The following is a 24,403-nucleotide window of genomic DNA, read 5'->3' as shown; positions in this document are numbered from 1 at the left end:
TTTAAGCACTGTTTCTACTAAAAACCAACCAAACCAAACCCATGGCCATTTCTGCTATTAAGCCATCTGGAAGAGCCAGACTTTGGTGCTCTGAACTTTGTGGGTCTTCAAGGGCTCTGGCTAGGAGGGCTTCAGAACCTGAAGACAGTTGCCTAGACAGTGCCCCCTTTATTTCCATTATGGCCATCATCATAGTGCCATTTAAGTGTGTGAGGAAATTCATGAAGTCAACTTGCAATTTTCAACAGATTTATCTTTGGAGCTTGCCCACTGCAGTATTCTTCAGCATATTATGATTCATGAAGATATGTATTTTGCAATGACCACTGTACTTAACCCAAATTGATTAATGTTATACTCTTCCATAAAACAAAGGATAATGGCCCACTATCCCTACCCTACATGTTTAAGCAACCAATCTAACAGCTGCCTCAAAAAATATGGTTCATTTGTTCATCAAACATTTATTAAGTGCCTAACAATATGTGCACTAGTCTTCATGCAGCCACTTCCGTGGAATTAAGGAACTCTTTCCATGTTATTTCATTACTTTTTACTTAATATTTAATTCCATTTATCTTTAAGGTCAAGATAGAAGCACCCTTATCCTTGTGGTGAAGCTAGATTGGCTTGAGTTGGAACAATCAGAGGAACTTACATTTAGTCCAGTCCTAAATCCAAACCAAAGTATTTTAAGTTATAGCATTAATTTATATGGCTTAAAAATAAATATCCATCAAAACTCAGAAAAAAAGGGAAAATGACTAAGAAATGCGTGTAGCTACAATGAAAGTACACAACGGGTGAAATAGATTCCAACATAAAACAGAAATAAGGAAACATGAGATTTAAGAGTAACTTAGAGGGCCTCAGTTATAATTAATGAGATGGGGAGAGATACTTCAAATTTGTCAAGAAAAGGACAATTTCCCCCCCTATTCTCGGGCATTATATCTCAGGAAACTTTGCTTCAGAAAAAGGCATAGAATAGAATAATCAGCCCACTTTACTGCCTCATAGCAGAGTCTTAGTAACACTAGAAATGTTAAGTGTTTTCGCAAACATCATTTTATTATAATTTGGTTCTGATTTATGTAGCACTTTAAAACGTGCAGAGAACGCTACATATTTTCTCATTGGATAATCTCAACCTTGTTAGGTTTTATAAATGAGGAAACTGAGGCTGATGGGTCAGGTAACTTGGTCGGAGAGGGAGCAAGTTGTTGGAGACTGGGCTTAAACCCAAGACTCTTGTGTGGTCAACCAAGTCTGTCTAGTATTTGTTCCGTTCTACCATAATGCCATCAACCAAACTCATCAACAAATGGGTTTAACGCATCTGAAAAAGCAAGAAAATCAAACCTCAAAATGTGAGTCCTGGGTATTGTTCTCTTTGAGCATATTAGTTCTTTCTATCCTGCTTCTCAGCACTAACACATTTCTAAAGGAAAAAGTATTAGGGCCTTTGGAAAATACCTAGGCAGGGGGCAGGGGTGGGTAGTGGTGTGTGGTAGGGAAGGGAGAGTGGTTAAGGATCTTTCCTTATTGGCACCAAATCAAAAATGGTGCCCTGAACCTCTTCCAAATGGATTGTAACCCACATGTAACCAATAGCTCTGCCCTAGGCTGTTCCAAACTTGGCAAAGATTTTACCAGAACTAACTTTATGAGTGGTCCAAAAATAAAATCAGGAAAGGCTTAGTGATCCTTAGGATGCAGTGTCAATGTAGATGACGTGGCATCTTCTTTAGCATCATTCCTACTGAAGAAACCATGGCTATTTCTGACGTTGAGTCATGTCAGAATCAGACTTGGGTGCTGAGAACTTTCTTTTGTGGGTCTTCAGCAACTGTGGCTGAGAGGGCTGGAGAACTTGCCAGGTTCATACCCCCTCTTCCCATGAGCCCCACTTTTCTTTCCTTTCAAGCTTACTGTCATTATGGCAACCATGGCACCATTTAAGTCTGTGAAGGAATTCAGGAAACACAAGACTTGCAAATTTCAACTGAGAATTTTTAGTCCGTCCACATTCATTGTCTATGAAGTTTATAGCCTTGAGTTTGGCCCTAAAGGCCTGAACAAGAAAACCCCAAGGGTCAAAATTCAGAGCTAAAACCAAATAACAAAACATTTGGTTTTCAAATGTGTATAAAAGGGAAAGCTGATATAGATTTGGAGCACCACATTCTCTTTTCTTTACACATTGGATGGGTATGAGTTATTTAAATAATGACTTATTCGACACTTACTGCCACATAGATGACAAACTTCTATATAAAAGGAAAGACAACCATCACATATTCATTAAAAGGTTTTAGTAGGTCTTGATGGAAAATACATAGCATGGCTCAAACACTTACCATCTTAAATTTATGTAAGTGGCTTAGCAAGAAAATAAAGCATGATTAACAGTGGCTCATGGTAATGCCCAAACTCAAGGCATCATGTGTTACACTTGATCTTAAGTTATTACAATTCCTTTTTTAATAAACATTTATTATCAAAACTAAAAACAAAAACCTTAATTGCATACAAAGCAATAAACCTTTACAAAATGAATCTTGGAGAATGTGCCAATGTTGAGTTACACACATTACAGAAGACAGATAAACAAACGCAAAGCGAAATGCAAACAGGAATGTTGGTCGTGCCCACCATCTTCTTCCTCTGATTTAGACACTCATCACACACTGAATGAACTGTGGGGTGAAAAAAAGTCAACGTTACCATGTGCCCAAGAATAGATCATTGTGTTCTATATTTTCATTATGAGAAGACTTCCTTTCTATAATAATAACAAAAAAAGTTTCAATGTTGAACATGAGCAGTTAATGGAAAGGAACACTACACTGTTAAACACAGACAACCATAGCAAAGGCCCATGAACTAGCTAAACAAAACAAAAAAGGCCTGTCTCAGTAGACCAATGCCATGAAGTGTTTTTTGTTCCAAAAAAAAAAAAAAATCCTCACAATTTTAGGGATTCTCATATAAAAGACTACAGAAGCAACAGATGTCATGGCATGCCTTCTTTCAATGATTATACTTAAAACTACTTATTCTATTATTATTGGGTATTATTTAGCACTGGAAATCTTACTGGATAGAGTATTGCTATACACACTACGATCATCAGATTATGTATTTAAACTATCATTTAGGGTCTTCTAAGGCTGCATGGAAGAACCTTTAAACATTATCATCGTTTTAAAATTTGTTTTTCATAATCTTAACACTGGTTTGACAAAATAATGCAGTAAGACCATAATGGAGAAGACTGCCCATTAGTGTGCACAATTTTTAAACCTGTTCCTTGGAAACTATGCTATTGTCTTCATTAGCACTTTCAGTTCCTGAATCTTAAAATTTTCCATTACCTTACTCTGAAAAAATAGTTTATGTTTATCCAGAAGGAATAGCTATTTATACATCATCTGGCAGGAGCCCCATGTAATAGACACTGGGAGTCTCTTAACTCAAAAATGTATTATTTTTTCAGTTTCTACATAGAAAAAAAAAGTTAAAACGCCACTACTATTTTCAACTGAGGCCTAGCTGAGTTAAGTGATCTGCCCAAAGTTACTCTGGTAAGTAAATGTTGCAGCCAGGACTCACTCCAGATCTCCTGACTACCCAGAGTGCTCTTCCCATTCCTTATTTTGGTTTCACAATGGCTACTGTTATTAAAGCCCCTTTCAAATCTTACAACACTATTGAGATAGGAGCTCTTGCCGCCATCTAAGGCTTCAAATCACAGAACCCTGGGATCTCTCAAGAACCACAATGGCAGTGACTCCAAGTGTATGAAGGTGGTAGAAGGTAGATGTAGCTCATTATGCCACAGATGCCTGGCAAACGAGGGCTACCCTTTAACTAAGAGAAATGGTTACCAACTCTCACAGATTATTCAAACCTTGATTTCAGCACCAGATTAGGAGTTTCAAGAGCAAAGTGGACTTTAAAAGTGAGCTTTCTGAAGGTTCAAGCATCACAAGCGCCCTTATTCTCCCATCAAAACCTTAAGCAGTTTACTAAAACTTACATCATCATATGGGAAATTCACAACACCTTGCTGAGTTGTATCCCTTCTTCGAAAACTATCTGGAAAAAAAAACAAAACTAGGGAAATTAAATGTGCAACATTTTCTCATGATATTCATCTGTTTTAGATTCTCAGAAAAATCTGAATAATATGGGGTTAAATTCAGCAAGCAATGGCAAAAAATTAGATCATTTCAAAATAAACAAAGCAATAAAACAAATTTATTCAGAGAAAGGACGAATTTAGGGCAGATCTTTCAGAAAGACTTGGGCCAAGTCACAAAGCAGCATGAATATACAAACAATTACAATTCTTATTCAAATAAAACAATGATTTTGGGCTTTTTCTAAAATTTCCATTGTATGCAAATTAGGCCTCAGGCCTGATAATAAAGCTCAATTCATTTCAATTGGCCTCCAAAAAACTTTCAAAGAAACAAAGACTATATTTGCATACAGTTTACAAGAAATCCAACGTCTGTAACTGCTAATTCCTTTCTATAATAGCGGCTCACATTTATATAGTGCACTTTACAAGCACTATGTCATTTCATCCTCACAACCACCCTCATTTCACAGAAAAGGAAACCAAGGCCCAGGCTGAGTGGCTTGCCTGGGGTCGCATAGTTCCTGTCTCAGGCAGGATGTGAACCCAAGTCCACCACTCTACCCACTGGGTCACAATTACCAAGGTTACGAACTAATTTATGAAGACGTGAGTTTTCACATTTCAAATACCTAAAGATGGCATTAATTTGGCAGTAAAGAATGGATCAGCGACCTCTACTACCCCCATGACAGTGGCTCTAAATCACTCTACAATTCATTTCAATTGTGCCCTGCAGAGGAAAAATCCTATGTATCCCAGGGCTTCCAGAAGCATTTGCTGAATGTATGAAATCTGTCTTACAATTTTGTAGAAACTGGAGTCATGGAATGGCAGAAGGGACATGACAGATGTCATGTGATGTAAAAATTATACATGTGGAAGACAGAAGAAACAAAGAGAATAAAATATTAAAGTATTTTCCTTCCAAAAGAAGCCTGAGCAATGTTTTCATTCTTTACAAAGAGATGTAATAATCAGTTTGCATTCAGTAACAAACCACTGGTACCCTCCTGAGACTTGATCAAAATCACATAAAATCAACACACAGCCATTATTCATTTTATCTATTTTGGGGGGCAATAAAATTTAGCTAAAATTTGCACAACAGTAAGTAAACGATCTGCCAAAAAATTTACTGGGAAGGATTTATTGGGAAGAACAAATACAAAGAGGGGAATGGGGGCGGGGGATGGGGGTAGGGGTGCGGTAAACACATAAGCTGTAGTATTCGGACTGCCCATCATTAACAGTATTAACAGGCATTCCAGTTAGGGAAAAGCCCAGCACTATCTGGGAAGAGCAGTATCATAAAAATCAAGCTTGCTAGTGGATGCTAGTAATATTACGTTCCTAGCACATACCAGTGAGGGCTCTAAGTTTTACACAACAGGCAATGTAGTCATCAAAGGTTATCTTTCCATTTGTGCTGTATCGTTTTGCGATTGAAGTTACTGCTTGGGGGCTCAATCTAAAACCTAAATGGGAGAAAAAAAAGTAGGAAAAGAATTATCAAAATGACAACAGTTGAAAGTCTATTAGGAAGATGAGGAGACAGCTTTGACTATTCCCCTTTGCAGAGGTGTGGGGGGAAAAGGGCACACTGGTATTGTTAGATTTTTTTTGATGATCAGTTTTGTTGATTTTTTCCTTTGCTTTTAAAAATGTTTTAAAAAATCCTAAGGAATGGCTCTCTTCTGTTATGAGGCAAGGTGACTTACTAAATTGTACATGTAGGTTCAATCTTCATAGGGAAGAGAGGGAAGGATATGGTGGAAACAAGCAACATTATAAAAAAAATGTATTTTTAAGAGTCTCTCAAACTATTTTCAAAGGAAGTACTTCAAATAAATTCTGTGAACCAGAACCTGTTCCAATAACTAACATCATATTAATTTCTGGAAAATCTAGGAAAAGAATAACATCTATTTTTTGGTCTGGATTAACTATGACTTCTAGCAACTAGAAAATTGTCTCATTATGACCACTTACCCATAGTCCCCAGGGCTTTCTGCAGCTCTTGTGGGTCCACTGTCCCACTTCGGTCACTGTCGAAGCTCATGAAGTGTTGTCTCCAGCCATTCAACACAGCCCAAAGTTCCTTAAATTCACTAAAACCCATGGTGCCAGACATGTCCCTCTGAACGACAATTAAGGAATATGACTGGTTTACTTCCAAAATAAATGCTGTCAACAACCAAAGGAAAGATCCAGAAAGGAGGAAAACGTCATCATTGCCTGGGTGGGGGGAGGGAAACCCCATCTAAACCACAGAGATGGTCTACAATGAAGTGGCTCCATTTATGTTAGGCACAATTTTATATCATTTCCAATTTATAAACTCTATCATCTCTGCATATGAGGTGTAATCATAAAATCAAGGGAATCATTCTATCAGCTAGAAACAGAAATTAGTCTTGCTAATAGAAATGCACTCACTAAATTACTAACAGAGATTTACTGGATAAATGACTCACCAAATCATCTTGATCCAAGGTCTCTAATTCCCTAAGGTACTACCCAAAGTGAGGCTTAAACTACAACCAAGGCCTGGCAATGCCATCTCGAGTGAAAGCTCAACTCTAATTGGTCTTTAACAGGCTAGATGGTTTGCTCCTTGGATGCCTAAGTGGGATTTGGAGGAGATTGGCTTTTCCCACCTGAGACCATTCCCCCAAAGCTATTTACTAAATTTACACATGAAGAATAGACAAACACATACCTACACATATGGGGGATGTGTGGAGAGAATGCGCATTTGCACCTATTAGGCACAGGCTAAGTAATTACCCCCCAAAGCTCCAGCAAGTTAGTGAGGAATGACTGCCTTGTTAAGAGATGCCCTGTTGCCCTCCTCCTGGAAGGCTGTCCTTCCTAGAGTGTTCAATGGTCCTACTCGCTCATCAGTATGTAATTCCCAAGAATCTATCAGGAATCCTTACTCTCTATAGAATTGGTTTTGGAAATCTGCCAACCTTCATTTATAGTAAACATTTTTAAAGGTCAGGTTACCCATTCGGGATAGTAGTATTACAATTACAGTTTCGGATTTCTTCAAAATTCTAAGGTCTGTGTCATATGGTTATGGTAGTGCAGCTTTATCTCATACCTACTTTGGATCCTATGCACTAACTGGAATTTAAACATCCCCACCAAGTATTGCTCTGGCCTTCACCTTAAGCCCTCCAGTGACGGGGAAACCACCACTTTCTGAGTTAGTTAGTCCATTCCATTTTTGGATGGTTTTATTTTTTTTCTTTTCGTTGAACCAAAATCAGCCTTTCTGCAACACTCTGCATTCTGAGGACAAGTCAAACAACCTAATCTCTCTTTCATATGCCTTTGAAGACAACTATCTGGTCCCACCAAAGCCTTCTCTTTTCCAGGCTAAAAACCTCCAGTTCCCTCAGCTTATCTTCATATGCCATGGTTTACAGTTCCCTCACAATCCCAACTGTCCCACAGTTTATCAATACCCATCCTAAGATATGTTACCTAAGACTGAATATAATATTCCAGATATACTCTTATCAGGACTGAATAAAGTAGAATATCGCTTCCTTTTTTTCTGGACACTATGTCTCTTCTAATCCAGCCTAAAGTCACATAAACTTTTTTGGCTAACATGTCAAAAGGTTGACTCATTCTGAGCTTACAATTCACAAAAATTCCTCTCTCTTTTTTCACACAGAATATTATCTAGCCATGTCTCTCCCATGCAGTGTTCTTTCAATCAGGTGTAGGATGTTATATCACATTATAGGACGATACGTGTGTGTACGTGGGGGGGGGGGAGGGGGTGGTAAACACACAACCCGACCTCAATTCTTTTAGATCCCAATTCCATCATAATGTTAGCGACTCTTCCCAGCTTTGTGTTATTTGCAAATTCGACAAAAGTGCATCATTTTGTTCTTCATGGAGTTATTAATTAAAATGCTGAGCAGCACAGGACACAGCACAAGGACAAATCCCCAGTCTATGAGAGAGTCTTCTTTCCATACTGACATTAATCCATTCAGAATTATTCTTCAGGTCTAGTCATTCAACCAATCCTGAATCCACTTAATAATACTATTCCAGATCCATAAAACTTGATGTGCATGAAATACATAATAGTTTGCATCTTTAAATCCAACACAAACATAGCAGATTCAGAACACACAAGCAAACATATCTTCTACAGGCTGAATAACGTTTGTTATGACATCTGTCTCACATATGGATTATTTTCTAAATGCACATAGCTGTTGTGATAAATAAATTCATTTAAAGGCATTTATTGAATTTATGGAAGCTTTGCCACCGAGTATCTTCATAATCAACAGATACCATTAGCAGAAATTATGGTCATGCCTAAGAAATTTTTTGCATTACAATAGGTCCTCGAACTTGAAAAGATTAGGAACCACTAATTTAATCCCTTGTCCACCTAAAAGTCATAAAAGACTCCAAAAAATTGTTTGTTGAAATCCAGATATTCTATACTTGTTACTGCCCTGATCTAAGCAGTCTAACGGGAAAGGAGAGCATAGCTAGTTTTTTGTTTTTTTTTTTTTACTATTTCCTCAATTATCTTGCTAATCAATTCTGATTAATCGTTTTTTGTTCTATACTTCCCAATTCAAAGACCCTCCTTGGTAGTGAGCAGAAGCATTCTCTATTGTCACTGTTCCAAACACATTAAGTACTCACCTCCACCTAAAATACCTCAAACCACAGGGAACTTGCTACCTTCATTTTGGGACACATTTGTTGGTTTCTCCTTACACTGAATTAAAAATCTTCTTCCCTACAATTTCTACCCCTAGGTCACATAGTTCTATCTTCCAATTATAATGAGAATAAGTCCAAGTTCACAAGACAATTTGTAAACATTTGAAAACAGTTCTCATGTCTTTTTTTTTACTCCTAGGCTATGATCAATTTTCTTCAACCAATCCTCATGCCCCACCACTTCTGGCTATCTTCTGGCTAGCTGGACACCACAGGCCACAAAGGAATGACCAGGACAACACACCAGACTGTACTTTTCTTATTCAAGAGTAAGTCTAGGCCCCTAGATTTCTACTTAAGTGCCCCTAAAATCAACATCTTCAGTGGTTGTCGTGCTGTCCTTAGACATTTAATCATTCTTTTAGGATTTGGAGGTCAAAAATAAAATCTAGGAAATTTAAATAAAATAAAAAATGCTCTTCTGTACAGTCAATGCAGCCCTTCTGTATTTGGTCAACTGAATGAATGCAGTCACTACTGTGCCAAAAATTTTGGCTGGTTTTTCCCACTTCACCGAAGGACCAGAGATACAACACAGTTACTGTCACTGTTCAAATCATCTTAGCCTTTGCAACCTCAAGAAAAATGATACTTTATTGGCAGCTCTGAACTGTACTGAACTAGCTCTTTTTTTGGGATACTGTTTTTCATTCATAAAGAGGCTAATAAACTTCCTTTATTCCCTCAAAATTATATCAACATTTCATAATAGCTTACTTATGCTAATAATATTTTGTATAGCGCTGAACACTACCTTTGGGTTAAACCTGTTCATTAGTCTGGGAAAACACCAAAATACCATGTTAATACTCATTTCGGCACTAAAAGGATACATCCAACATCGATACCATAAGCCTGCAAGTCTCCAGGTTGAAAGCTGTCAAAGCAAAAAGAGTATATGTTCAATATTGTAATACCATTATACAGACTCCAATTACACTGGATACAGTCAAATCATCCACACATTTATTAAGCACCTAAACAACTGCAGGGCATATCAAGAATGTGACAACTATTTCTCATGGAATCTATTTAATAACAATAGAGTAATACATCTTTTTTTCCAGATCCTTAGAGGAAAAAAATTACTCCATTATGTGAATTTTCTAGATAACTGAGGCATTTCCCTCTTTGAGACAAGTGTTCATTTTTACCATTTTGATGGATATCTTTCTAAAATGTATTATACACCGCCCTACCTTGTGAAATATAGGGAACTCCAGGCCTGAGAACTCTTCACCAATGCTGCACAAAGCGCTTAAGCGACTGACTTGCCCAGGGTCACACAGCTACCAGGGGACTGGACTCTAGGTTTTTCTGACTCTAACCCAATATCCTAACCATTTGCCATGCTGCTTCTTTACTAAAAACTAGATATACTGATCATAGTTAAATCTTCTGCTAACACGGTGTCACCACTATAGTATCAATTATGGCATTCTGGGGTACTTTGGTAGCTTCAGAAACCATTAATAAGTGGAGGACAGATCCCTTACCCTCAAACTAAAAGCTGGGAGACTGTTCCAAGGGGCCATAGAGCTGTAGATTTTCTTAGCTTTGCCGTCTCCTTTCCCTCAACATCAAGCTGTCAGAGTGCCTCCCCTTTCGAGGGCTCCTCCCCTCAACTCCACATCCTCTTAAGATATACCATGGGCTAGCAAATGAAATAACTAGCCTTGCTGGAAACATGCCGCATCAGCGTCAATACACGCCTGAGACACCAAGGCCTTCTCTACTAAAATACAAGAACTTGGTGCCTGGGCTTCCTAACAGCCTTGGCTGCTCCTGCAGCTCAGAGGTCTTTCCGCTCACTTCCTGGAGATGGGCTACAGTCCTAGGTGACGCCTTGAAGTTCTTTTTCTTGCTTTCTGGGTCCCAATGCTTTGATTCAGAAGTGGCTAGGCACAAGTGGGAGAAGATGCTGTCTTTGCCTTTAACCTACCACCAGGAGCACGACAGTGTTCTGGAGGCTGGAGTCTGAGGCAGGCTGGACAAGTGGAACATTTCTCAGCTCGGCTCACCCAGGCCAATTACTATGTTAGCACAGGCTCCCAGGAGCCTAGCAGAGATGCCCAAGCTTACACGGAATAAAAAAAATGAACTGCTTCTAAGTACATGCACAGGAACTTATATGCCTGATGGAATCTGAAGTGTGTGACAGGGCTGAGAACAAAAGGTTAACTGGGACAGATGTGTTGGTAAGCAAAACGGGCTCTTAGCACTCAGTTCAACCAAGTGCCCTTGAAGAGTTTGGCTTTTGTTTCCTTTGACTGATTCAGTGTATTTCATTGAGTCTTACTAGGTGCTAAGCCTATGTGGGTGTGAAACTCCCAGGGTACTAAGGGGAGGTGCTAACTCAAGAGCCAATCACAGGAGCCTAAGTTCTGGTCATTCAGATGATGTTTGATGACGTCTGAAACGATATAAGAAGAGAAGACAGAGCTATCTGCCCAGGGCTCTCACTCTTGGTGGCACGTTGATGTGGAGACTCTGGGTAAACCCAGATGCTGGGACTTTGTTAAACTCTGGTATCTATGTATTGGGATCTGAAATCAGACAAGGTCTGTCTATTGATAATTGTAATTTCTGTTTGTATTTGCCTTGTAGTTCAGGGGGCTTATCTTTTCCCCCTGAACTAAGTGATTGATATATGTATGTCGAATTAAAGTAAGCTTGTTAACCACTTAACGTTGCTTTCCTTAGTAAAGCAGATCAAAAGAACCCGGGCTTTGGCAGCATTCTTGTTGTTGGGCTTGTGTTGGTCTTTCACCCCCACAACAGCTGCTAGCCGGATTGTTGAAACAACAGAGCTCACGGATACTTTGTGAGCTGGGGAAAATATCCTTGGCCCTAAAAATTCATCAAAGGCAGCTATAAGACTTACAGCTAACTAAAGCTAAGCTTCCCCCACTCCCCAATAAAATTTAAATCAAGTCCCTTCCTTTTATCAAACGAACAGCAGTAATGATAAAATAGCAGCAAATTATAGTCATTCTTGATAGAAAAAGTTTCCTATTTTTGAAAAAAATCTGTGAATGGATCATCCCCAACCATCACCCTCTGCCTGAGGTCTTCTTCCAGTCCAATTCTGTTCCTTCAAATTCTCATCTTATTCGCAGATAAGTAAAAAGCAGCAGTGTCTTCAAAGGGTTTTTTTTTGACAGGCTTCATCCTGCTTCTTAAGCATGTAGCGTTTCCACTATCAGTCCCCAAGCCTCCAAACACCCTGGCAATCTCCTTTCATAACCCACATCCATAAACTAAGATTTTTCAAAATGTTTTCCTTATCCACCTGAAAACTGGGAGATGCTGTGTTTTACCCTCATTATGATGAGAAACTCATGCCCCGAAAAGTTCTGATACTTGCCTGGAATGACAGATCTAATACCTGTCTTTAGTCAGGATACGAACCCAGGTTACCTGATTCCTGACCAAGATTTTGAAATAGAGCTTTTCTAAGAGATGCCTGAAATATAAACCTGGGTAGGAAAGAAGCTGAAGGGCTCCCTCAAAGGGGCAAGAATGGATTCAAAAATAGCTAGCGTTGGGTCCAAATTAATGCCATGAAATTATTGGGCAAAGCAACTCATTTTTAGTAAATTTGTCTAGTAAATCCAAGGGACCACAAATGGGCTTTTAAAAGCTGTGCTAAGACCCTGCACCCTTTCCCCTTCTGCTATTCTTCCTCTCTGCATGCCTACGTGAGCTGCCATCCAGGGGACAGAATGAAGCGGAGCCCTCTGAGGAGCTGAGACTGGTTTTCCCCTCAGCAGGGTGGGCGGGCAGGGGAGTAGGGCACCATCCCAACCCAATCCAACTTCTCCTTTATGTGTCACTGTTCAAGGGAAACATGGGCAAGTGACGGCTAGGAGGCTGCAGACAGGCCATATTCTTTTCCTTATTTCCTATGTTTAGCTGGTTTTAAACAAGAGGATGGGGCAATGCCAAGGAATGACAGAATGATGTTTTTGCTTCTATAACCAATACAAGGAACCACCAAAAGAAGCATGTGACCCAGAACTGAGGTCTGAATGAATTCAGAAAAGAAATATTCCTAGATCAAGTTCTTAAACTTTTTTTGTTTGATGAAGCCTATGGACCCTTCTCAAAGGAATGTTTTAAATTGCAATAAAATAAAATACACAAGAGTACCAAGGAAACCAATTATATAGAAATAAAGATGTCAGTTTTCCCCCATCCAAGTTCACAGACCCCTACATGGACACTGCATGGACCTGACATTAAGAAAATCTGTCCTGTCTTTCACATCATGAGTATAACATTCTCAATAATATATTAGTGAAAAACAGTAATAACACATAATTTAATTCTATCCATAATTTCCCTGTTTGCACCTGTCTTCTTAATGAGTTTTAACAGCAGAGAAGATATACAATTTCTGTAACACAACACACAACATTGCACGTCACAATCAGTATTGTTTTAAGGCTCGAGGGGACAATAGTTATTTCAACTGAGAAGAAATAATCCATGAAATAACCATAGTAGGCAAATTAATCCAGTAATGAGGTCCAGATGACTGAATGCTTAATGGTATAGTTATTTAACTAAAGTAATCCCCAAAAGTGGCTTTCTCAGATTAAGATTTCAAAATCTAAACCAATCCAACCCACTCCAATAAGCACTTATTAAACAGCAACTAAGTGCAAGACATGATGGTGGATACTGGGATTAGAAAGATACAAGGTAAGCTAGTCCTTACCCTCAAGGAGCACACCTACCTAGGGGATACAAATTATACTGGAGGAAGGCAAATACTAAAAACGATGCTGATCAGGAAGTTTCCTGTAGCAGGTATCCCCTGAGCAGGGCCCTGGATGAAGCTTGGATGAAGGGGCCGAGGCAAGTGTGGAAAATGAGCCTGAGAAGGTGAGCTGCTTTATTTGACAAAGGGACACAAGTGTGGTTTATCAAAGAAGGCAGATCAGGACAATGACTTCTGCTTTAGGAAGATGACTGCAGCAGCTCTGTGGGAGTGGAACGAGAGAAGCCTGGAGGCCGGGGGGTCTCAAACCCTCCCTATCAGGAGGTAAGAGGCAATGAAGGCCTGATCTAGCATCGTCCATCCATTGTCAGAGGAGCGCAGAGAAGGGGACAGATGCCAGATGTGTGGGGGAGCGAGTGCAAACAAGACTTGGCAAAGGGGTGAAAAGACGAAAAGGAGAAGGAAGATTAAGGATGAGGCTCTCCTTTTGTTAGACGCCACTCCTACACGTCTGTAGTTAATTAGCAATCATTCCTGAGCAAGTAAATAGCTGTGGAGAAATGGACAACAGGACATTTGGTGTGGTTTGACAGAATCCCTTAACATTTAAAATGACCAATGAAGCTTTTTCTCATTAACTCAAGACAGGTACAGCTCACTGCAAATGCTACAGCATGAACTCTCCAGGAAAATCCTGCTGAAGGCAAACACAAAGCTGCCTTACAAGAATGTCCAAATAATGCAGCTACAAGCGATACAAGACAAGGCACAAGAGGAAGATGAGAATTCGGGAGAGGAGAAAACTTGAGGGTGTAAATAATTTACATCATCAGTAATATATCCCACAGTAAATGACTTAGTAGTTAATAAAGACAGGGTTTAACAAATAGAGCGTCATGGAAAACCAGAAATCTGATGCTTTCGTTCTAGTCCTATTATTACTCACTCAACAAAGGCTGACAGGATAGCCAGACAAGTTCCTGAACATTCAGTGCCATTCAACAGATGCTTACTAAGCTAGATGCTGGGCTTATCCGTTGTGGGCAACCCAATTCCTGATGTCTGGAAGCTTGCAACATGGTGGGAAGGAAAGGCCCGTTCACAGATAACTAACGTGGTAAACACACTAGGAAGGTGCTCAACAGTGCTATGTGACAGCCCAAGGACAAGAAAATGAATCAGGGAAACAGATGCCACTCAAGTTGGCTTTTCAGGGTGGGTAGAAATTCAAAGGGGCAGTTAGGTGGCACAGCGGATGTAGCACTGGGCCTGGACTTGGGAAGACTTGGATTTAAATACAGCCACAGATACTAGCAAGTGACTTGATCCCTACTTGCCTCAGTTCCTCACCTGTAAAATGGGGACACACTGGAGAAGGAAACGGCAAACCACTCCAGGATCTTTGCCAAGAAAACCCCAAATGGGGTCACGAAGAGTCAGACATGACTGAAATGACTGACAACGAGAAATTCAAAAGGAAAAATAAAAAAGGATGTTACTGCGGGCATAGAGAACAGCACAGGTACAGAGAGGGAGGAAGCACAGTTCATTCTGGCAGAGAAAGTGGAGAGTCAGATAAAATAAGCCTGAAAAGGAAGAGCGTCAGCAGATTGTGGAAAGCCCTGAATGAGTCTGAACTGTTTTAACCCAGTGGGACACAGGAAGGCTGGAAGGACTTTGGAGCAGAAGAGAGGCAAAGGCCAGCTCCACACAGAAGAAAGGTGAGTGTGACAGCTGTGCAGATAGATGTGGAGGGGGGGAGGGGTAAAGCCAAGGCAGAAAAACCCATCAGATCATGACTGTCATTGTCTGGGAGGCGGACAGTGAGGGCTTAGGGCCAGGGTAACAAGGATGCTCTGCTTGGCATTTAATGCCCTTTACAGCCTGCCTCCCACCAGACCTACACATCATCGTGCCCCCTCCAGCTCAGATAAACGGGTCTCCCTGTCCTCCCATGTCACCTTCCATCTCTAGCCTGTCCCCAGGTATGGAATCTATTCCTTCCCCTGCTTAACTCCCAGGATCCTTCAAAGAGGAGCTCATACACCATATTCTGCTTGGGGCCTTTCCTTATCTCCCCTACTCCCCTGCTACTAAACTGTCATCCCCCATACCACCCCCCCAACCAACCCTGTATTTATTTTTATGTATTTTGCAGATACTTCTATGTATACACAACTACCTAGAATGAATGTAAGCTCTTTATCTCCAGGGCCTGGCGCATAGTAGGTATTTAGTAAATGCTTGTGGATTGAGTGAAAGTAGTAGAAATAATGAGGAGATAAATATGAAAGGGCTATTAATTATTTATTTTCTTGGTTTATGTGGTTTTTCTTTAGTTTCTTTACCTGCACAGCTGCGATAAGGCTATTGGACCCTCAAGATGATAAAGATAAGTAATGTCATGAGTTTGAAACACCGAGTTCTTCAGAATAAATGCAAGTTATCACATATGGACTGAGGTATTAAATCTATCCAATGGGTACTCAAATATTCACTGATGAAGATACACCCTCCCCACCCCGCCCTCACCCCTGGATGGATCTATCACAATAGAAAGAAAAAACAGTTTTAGAGAAAATTCCCAGCTGCTTCTAAGGCTGAAATTCCCGAATTCATCCCCAAAAGAAAATAACACGGACAGGGATGCAGATGAATACTTAGGACTTTGACCAGAGAATAATCTTTTGCAAGGATCTTTTTTCTTAAATAGGCCTAGCAAAGAACGCTCTACCTGTGTGTCACCCAAGAGCCAGCTTATGATCAAAGACTTGGAAAGGCAACCTCAGAGATCACAGAGCTCAGCTTCCTAATTTTGTGGATGAGGAAGCTGAGGCTGAGATGGGTGAAGTGACTTGGCCTCCGGTTACATAGATAGCAGGTACCTGAGGCAATATTTGAATCGAGGTCTTTCTGACTTCAAGCCCAATCATCTACTCACTAGACCAAAGTTCTCTCTGAGCTAAGTCTACAGAGTATCACTGTGAGAAGGGTGATCATGGGATCACACAGTTAAAGCTGGAAAGAATCTTAGAGGTAATCTAGTCCAACCTCTCACTTTACAGATAAGGAAACTGAGGCCCCTAGAGGTTAGGTGACTTGTTTGTGGGCTTTTAACCCAAGTCCTGGGACTACAAATCCAGTACATGGACAGGAAGAGCAATGTTAAACAAATGCCATTTTTTTCCTGATCCCCACACTTTCACTTAAAAAATTAAAAACATAATAGCTGAAAGTTTATACCATGATGAACTGAACAAACTCCACACCACACAAAGTGTTCCCTAACATCCGGCTTGACAACTGCGTTTCTGTAACTGCCATGCTGATTGCTTTGAAGGGGACAAGATTCACCTCACCAAGCACAGTGAAGAGGCCTCCAGGAGGAGGCAGGGAAGTAAATCATGGAAAACTGAGGGTTCAAATGAAATTTTAAACGTCAGCAATGAGCAGCAGCTCAGTGGAGCTGTTAAGACTCCTAACACTGCTGGCCAGAACGAAAGCCCCCAGCTTTCGTACTTGTCTTACCCAAGGCTAACAGTCAAAATACAGTATAGTAAGAGTACTCTGATTATCAACTTACGTTTATATCCTCCAGCAATGCCCGACTGGGTCAGACATCTCTGCAACTCATCAGCATCTATCTGCCCATCCTTTTGAAAAAAACAAACAGGAAATAGGATCACAATAATTTCCTTTTCTTGCTTTGGTTTCACTTTCAGTATTCAGTTCTGTGCTGCTCAACAAGAGGGACCTATCAAAGCAAAGGGCCACCATCCGTGACACTAAAATGTTGTGGCAGGAGAGTGTCAACTGGAGGTTTCCTTGAACTCCTGTCATTTCTACAAAGTGCCGTGATCTCGAATAGATAGTAGACAGGTGGTCACATCTTCATCCCTTCCGATTTCTAGTGGAAAGTGACTGGAAACCATCCCACTCACTTGAAAAGCCGAGAGCCCGATGAGAACAAACTCCTCCTCCCTGCTCCAGTTTCCCCAGGAGATAGCACAGTATCACAGGAAGCGAGCAAAGTTTCTAAGAACTCAGTTAGTGTCAAATGCTACGGTGAGGCCAAGGATAATGAAGACTGAGAAAAAAAGCTACTGGATGAGAGGAAGCAGGGTGTGGTGGAAAGAACCAGGAATTCGAGGAGTCAGAGGAACTGGGCCCATCCCAGCTTGGCTACTGAGCAGCTGAGTGGCTTCAGCAAGCCAGAATCTCTCTGCGTAAAATAAGCAAGTTGGACTAGACCTCTAAACTCAGAAACTATGATTTGGTGACTAAGATGTCATTAGAGGAAACTTCCATTAAATTTCAGTCTGATTTTCACATAAAAGAAACTACTGAAGGATTATTTAAATGTAGCGTCATGCCTACAGAAGACGTCAACCCCAATTTCTACATTCTGAATTAAAAGCAATTCTGACAAAAGGGCAGATCACTTTAAAAAACAAGTACGTTTGAAGAGCTTCGTTTTAGTATTACCCTTTTAATGTGTAATTTAATTGGAAACTGTATATATTTTTATCCTGAAGAAAACAAAACATATTAAGAACTTTTTATAACATTACCAGGTCATTAATATTAGAGTGAAGAGTGAGTCTCAATTAAACATCACACACATACATAAAATCTACTTTATATTCAAAGTTAAGCCAACATTTAATTTTAGATTATTTGAACATAATTGTATATGTTATATATATAAAACAAGATTACCAAACAAAGATTATTTACATCTAAATTTTACTATTTCAAGTACCTACCTGGGTTCAAATCCTGCCTCTAATCTTACTACCTAGCTGATATTCTGCAAGTCAATAACCCTCTCAGGGCCTCAGTTTCTTCAACAGCAAAGTGGGAAGTCTGACAGTCTGAGGTCCTGTCACACTCCATATCCAAGATCCCGTAACCTCTGAATAATTTCCAATAAATTCCTTAATTGATTCAGTACTAACATTTTCGTGCACATAAGCTTCTATTCGAATCAAACGGCTCCCAGTGATACCTGATATGCATGGAATGAGTCCATTACGGCCTCAGTCACTAATGCTTTCAGTGCAGTTGCTGGGAAAAGTTGGCAAAGTCTAAGTGTTTTAGACATAAATGATTGGTGCCACAGACAATTAGAAATCTATTTAGCTCTCATCCTATTGCTTAGAAAAAAGACCAAATGATTCTAGTAAATAAACAAAGTGCTTTATCCAAGCAGGGGCAAAATTTGGCACTCGTTCCTTTAATACTTTACAGTTACCTGCCAAATACTTAGTTGCTAGCTGTTCACTAGTAGGAGAATAAATTAGCAAGCACTGCACATTAAGCCTTCTTATGTGTTTTTCAACCTCACCCTCATTTAAAAGTCTTCACAACCTAACAGTGTCAAAGGCAGATGTAAAAAGACTAGTCCTGTTACCAGGTGCAAGAAGTTAAAAGTGAAGAGCAAGATGGTGGCAAGGCCAAGGGGACTGAAAGGTAAGCAGGCTGGAGTTACAGGGCCAGATCACAGCCATCTAAGAATACTCTTTTTTAGTTTACCTCAGCTTGGGGTTTCAGATACTTATCACTGGTGGATTAAGTAGATGCTCAGTGGGGCTCGTCCTTCTTGCAACTCCATTTTCCATTCCATCTCTCCGACAGCCTAGTTTATGTTTCACCCTAGACATCTCCCTCCATATTTATCATAATGTATTACTTCTATGCTTGGGTAGAAACAAAACTAAAAAGTCACCGGCATGAGAGCCTAAACACCTTGATGTGGCCAAGTCATCATCTCACCATATTTATTAATAGCAGACTGAACCAGTGCCAGGGCCACCACCTCAAAGCCAATTATTTCTAACCCCTGGGACCCTCACCATCTTTGTACTTGGGTCTTGGCCAACAACCTCAGTGGGGCACACAGAAGCCAAAGGCTGAAAGGACCCGGGAGCTCATTTAGGCAGCAAGGTGGTGGAGAGGGTACTAAGCCTGGGGTCAGGACATTGTTGGTCAGTCGTGTCTGACTCTTCGTATCCTCATTTGGGATTTTCTTGGCAAAGAGACCAGAGTGGTTCACCATTTTCTTCTCCAGCTCATTTCACAGATGAGGAAGCTGAGGCAAACAGGGTTAAATGCCTTGCCCAGGGTCACACAGCTACCAAGCGTCCGAGTCAGCATTTGAACTCAGGAAGATGAGTCTTCCTGACTCCAGGCCTGGTGCTCTAGACACTGTGCCACCTAGCAAGGTCAGGACATCCCAAGTTCAAATCCTGCTACAAACTCTTACCAGCTGTGTGACCTTGGGCAAACTATTTAACCTTTGTCTGCCTCACTTCTTCAACTATAAAATGGGGATAACTACCTGCCTCCTAGAGTTGTTTTGAGGATCAAATGAGCTAACATCTGTAGAATGCTTACCACAGTGCCTGGTACATAGTAGGCAATTGAAAAATGCTTATTCCCTCATCTGAATGGCCCCAAACTGATCATCCAACCTCTAGTTGAAAACCTCCAATGAGAGGGAGCTCACTCCCTTCAAGTTCAGCACATTCCAATTCCGGACTGGTGGGCTGAGGAGTCCTTCCTCAGTACATTTGGTCAAAATCTGCAACCTCCTCATTTCTACTACCATAGGCTATAGTTCTGTCCTCAGAGTCAGCACAAAATAAGTCATTCCTCAGTTACCTACAACTTTGAAAACACTTGGAAGGCGGCCTCATGTGTCACCTGCTGGGACTCCCCCCACCAGCCCAGGCTAAATATTCTGAGTTCTCTGATGTTCCTCAGATGACAGGTAAGAATTTAGTCACCCTCCTTTGGAAGCGCACTACTAGGTCATCCAAGTCCCTCCTACAACAGTACAACAGTCTGAAAACAAGATTGTGGACGGGCTGACCAGAGCAGAACACAATGCAGCTGTTAGGTGCCTTGTTGTGAAAACCAGGCTTCCATTAGTGAAGCCTAAAACTGGAGTATTCTTGTTTCTGGAGGCCACATCATGTTCCTGACTCACATCAACCATACAGTCACTGAAAACCCCCAGATCTTTTCCAGAGGATCAGCTGTTGAACCAGACCAAACTCCCCCATCCTGTAATTCAATGAACCTAAGTGGAAATTTTCCCATTATTCCTATTAAATTCCACTGGATTAGATTAGGCTCATAATATTAGTCTGATGAAATCTTTCTATACCTTATGTCATTCAATGAGACAGCTATCCTTCTGAGGTTCACGTCACCCAAAAATCTGATGAGCTTGTGGGCTACTAGACTGAGTACTAGACTTGGAGTCAGGAAAGCTTGAGATTGAATCCTGCCTCAAAGTCTTTAAGTTTTGTGACTCTGGGCACATAGTCTAACTTCTCAGTCTCAGCTTTTTCATCTGTAAAATGGGGAAAATAAAAGCCCCTACTTTATCCATCTCAGGCTTCTTTAAAACGCTATGTTAATGATTATTCTTATCCCTCTGTGTCAGTTAAACTTCAACAAACATTTACGAAGTCCCTGTGCCAAGTGCTTGTGACACAAAGGGGAAAAAAAACTCCAAAACAGTTCCTTCCCTCAAAGAGATTCAGCATATATACAGGTAAACATAAATAAAGTGGAGGCAGCATGGCCTCATGCACTCCTGTTAAGACTCAAAAAGAAAGGGGTCTGGAGGCTTTCATCCACATTCTTTGGGAATGGTCACTTTTGAATTCATTAACTGTACCTATTCCGCGTTTGCTTTTTCTAGAAGGACCCTTGCTAAATTCCTATCTATGTGTCTACAGCATTTTGTAGGAAGTTGGCACATGGAGGATGAACCACAGGGACCTATATAGAACAGATACTGAATCTATGATTCCACTGGTATGGGGAAGACCCAAGAGAGGAACACTTTTGACTGAAATTTAGCATCTCAGAGAGCTGCTTAGAGCCCTGGGAAGTTAAGTGACCTGCCCAGGGCCACAGGGCCGGAATATGTCAAAGGTAGGAACAGAATCCTAGCCTGAAGAAGACCTCTCTATTCACTCTGGCACAATGGCCTCTCGGTAACCCATAAATTAGGAAAAAAAAATATCAAATGGCCCTCGGTCCTGGAAAGTTCCTGGAGAAACGCAGGCTAAAGGTTATTTATGATAAGATGGAGGTGGTACGATATAGGTAGTAAGAACACCGGCCTCCTAGTTGGATGCACTGGATTCAAATTTCACGCAATTACATGTGGCCCTAAGGTCTTAATTCCCTCGGGCCTCAGCTTCTTCATTTGTAGAATGGGGGCTTAGATGGTACCTAAAGACCCCTTCTAACTTTAAATCCATTATCTAAGAAAAGGATCAAAGGGCTTACAATTCACATTGGGGGGAGAGGCACCCACATGGAGGAAACCATGAACTACTAAATACGTCTCTGACAAGCTCTACAAGTAGGAGATACTGTATTCAGCTCTTCACTTTTCTTCTCTAAAAACTACACACTCACTAACCTTTCAAAATAACTTCCAGCTATTCCGCAAGACATAGGCACAGCTGACAAATCTTCAAACACACTTAAGAAATGGGTTTTGTTTCCAGCCACAGTCATGAGCTCAGTTTTAACCTAAGCCAAAACAAATGATGAATAACACGGTTCTTCCAATTTCTGAGAATGGAAAATAATTGGATCTCTCAATCTTTTTTTTTACATGCATGGCTTTTAGAAGACATAGATAAGTATATGGATTTTCTTAAAAAAAAATTTTAATCGATTCATTTTAAGAGAAAAAAGCTATGATACAGGAGCTAAGATAAGAATGAAATCCTCAAGCATTTAGAGCTATGAGAAGATCAGACTGAGAAGGAAGCAAGCAGGATCCTCACTTCCAGGACAAAGAAGTGACGGCCTCCAGATAGAAAATTGTGCCACTGCTTTTATTGGATCTGGCCCATTTGGGAATGTGTTTTGCTTTCCTCTGCATGTTTGTTACAAGTTTTTTCTTTTTTTTCTTTCAACGTGGGAGAGAAAAATGCTTGTTAAATGAAAAACAAAATTAAAAAAGAGAGAAAGCAGTGAAGGATTAAAGCTGATGCGCTATACAGGTAGGTTTTAAAAAGAACATTTGTAAAGAAGTTTCAAATGATGGTTTGTGTTGTTTTTTTTTTTTTGAGGGGGCTGCTGCATCCCCAGTAAGTTACCTTACTGGGCAAGGCACAACTTGGCAATATGCTTTAAACAAGATAAAAACGGAAAACTAACCTGTCCAGCCACAGCGGCAAAATATCCGTACAAAGGATCCTGAGTCTGTCCAGGAAAAGCCGGGCCTCCGGGGGCGCCTCCGTACTGCGAAGCACGAGACACAAGCGCATCGTTAGGGGGTCTTGGGTTCTAGGCTCTTAGACAATTAATCGTGTCTCCCTCGGCCGGACACACTTAATCAGCGGCCGGCTGGGAAAGCTGCCCGGACAAGGGCGGTTCCCCCAAAGATGCTGGCCGGGGACCCCCCGCGGCGAGGGAGCACCTGGGGTGGGAGGCCCCCTGCTGCGTAGCGTCCTCCCCCCGGTAAGTAAACAGCCCTGGCGGCCCCGCCGGGCTCCTCTCCCGGATTCCGGGAGCTTTCGTCCTCCGCGGCTCCCTAGTGCCGAGAGTTACTGTTCTGTGGCATAGAAGTTTTCTTTTATCTAGGCTCCCGGGCCTCCCCGACGGCCTGAGGCCGGCCCCAGGGCAGGCGGGCCCTGAGACTTCGGCCGCGAGCCAGACCCTTCCCCTCGGAGGGCGAGCGGCCGGGGGCCGGGCTCGGACCCATCGACGAGCACTCACCCCGCCTTGGAAGTAGCCGCCTCCGCCAGCGCCAGGATGCCCCGGATACGCCATGACCGCGACAATGACCCTAGCAGTCCCCAAGACTCCACCGCCGCCGCCTACAGCCCCAGCCCAGCCGGAGCTCGCGGGGCAGCTCGGGCCCCGCCTTCGGGACGTACCACTCAGAGCCTTTCGGTGGGGGATGCGGGCGGGAGCATCGCCCGTCCCTAGGGCCGCCGCCGCCGCCGCGAGCTCCCAGAGGGCCATGCGGCCCTCTCACCACTTCTCCTCCCTCCTATCACTCCGAGCCTTTCATAATTAAGGTGGCTAGGGGCTTGCACCCATAGACCCAATTCGCTCGACCCCCCTCTTCGGACATAATGGTACGTCCCGGCACTCCACCCCCGCCCCCATAGTCCTAGGAAACCTCTTTCCCCCTCTCCCCCTAACCATCTTTTTGCCCCTTTTCCAGTTTTTCTTCCTTGGTTTTTTAAAAAAACAAACACACACACAAACGTAAAAAACTCTGCAAGCTGGGGATGCTGCACGCACGGAGAAAACGGTGCCACCGCAGTGCGGGGGATGGGTACCCACAGGTCTGGCCTGGAGCGCCTGCGACTGCAGGAAGGCGTGGCCGGGGTCACCTGGCCGGGGCTGCACCTAGCCCCGTATGGGCCAACGCAGCGCGGAGCCGGCCCGTGCCGGCATGGGCCAGAGTGGGCAGCCCGCCCAGCTCTGACTCTCCTAGCCAAGTGAGTAAACCTACTTGGTTCTCCTCATCCTCCCTAAAGGCTGTCTGACCCCAGGTGATACCTCTTGTCATCGCCCCCCCAGGGACCACCCAGGTGCTGCTCGCAGTTGGCTCAGGAACCACCCGCGTGCTGTTCTGAGCCCTTTAAAGCTCACCCACATCCCTCTCTATGCTCATGGACTATCCCCTTACTACCTCAGAGAACGCGGGCTCCTTGGAGACTGGCAGTGTTCCTATTTGTCTTTGTAGTCCGGGCGCCTTACAC

General features: G+C 41.9%; 1 protein-coding gene across 2 annotated transcripts; it reads right to left on the bottom strand.

Moving 5' to 3' along the window:
• Window positions 1-2,297: 2,297 nt before the first annotated feature.
• Window positions 2,298-23,604, bottom strand: SRI (sorcin). Of its 2 annotated transcripts, XM_036759595.1 has the most exons (8): window positions 23,406-23,604; window positions 22,845-22,928; window positions 17,233-17,302; window positions 9,757-9,800; window positions 6,140-6,287; window positions 5,512-5,625; window positions 4,043-4,101; window positions 2,298-2,699 (listed from the first exon to the last, which is right to left on the bottom strand). In XM_036759595.1, exons 1-8 carry the CDS (start codon window positions 23,457-23,459, stop codon window positions 2,673-2,675), a joined length of 600 nt encoding a protein of 199 aa, XP_036615490.1. In that variant the 5' UTR covers window positions 23,460-23,604; the 3' UTR covers window positions 2,298-2,672. The 2 variants fall into 2 exon arrangements, with proteins under 2 accessions (XP_036615490.1, XP_036615489.1); XM_036759594.1 differs by lacking the exon at window positions 9,757-9,800 and having other exon boundaries at window positions 6,140-6,334; window positions 23,406-23,520.
• Window positions 23,605-24,403: the final 799 nt, after the last annotated feature.

This window comes from Trichosurus vulpecula, chromosome 5 (genome assembly GCF_011100635.1).
Source record: "Trichosurus vulpecula isolate mTriVul1 chromosome 5, mTriVul1.pri, whole genome shotgun sequence".
NCBI lineage: Eukaryota > Metazoa > Chordata > Mammalia > Diprotodontia > Phalangeridae > Trichosurus > Trichosurus vulpecula.
The sequence above is the reverse complement of the archived record's forward strand: the minus strand, read 5'-3'. Positions and strand labels throughout refer to the sequence as shown.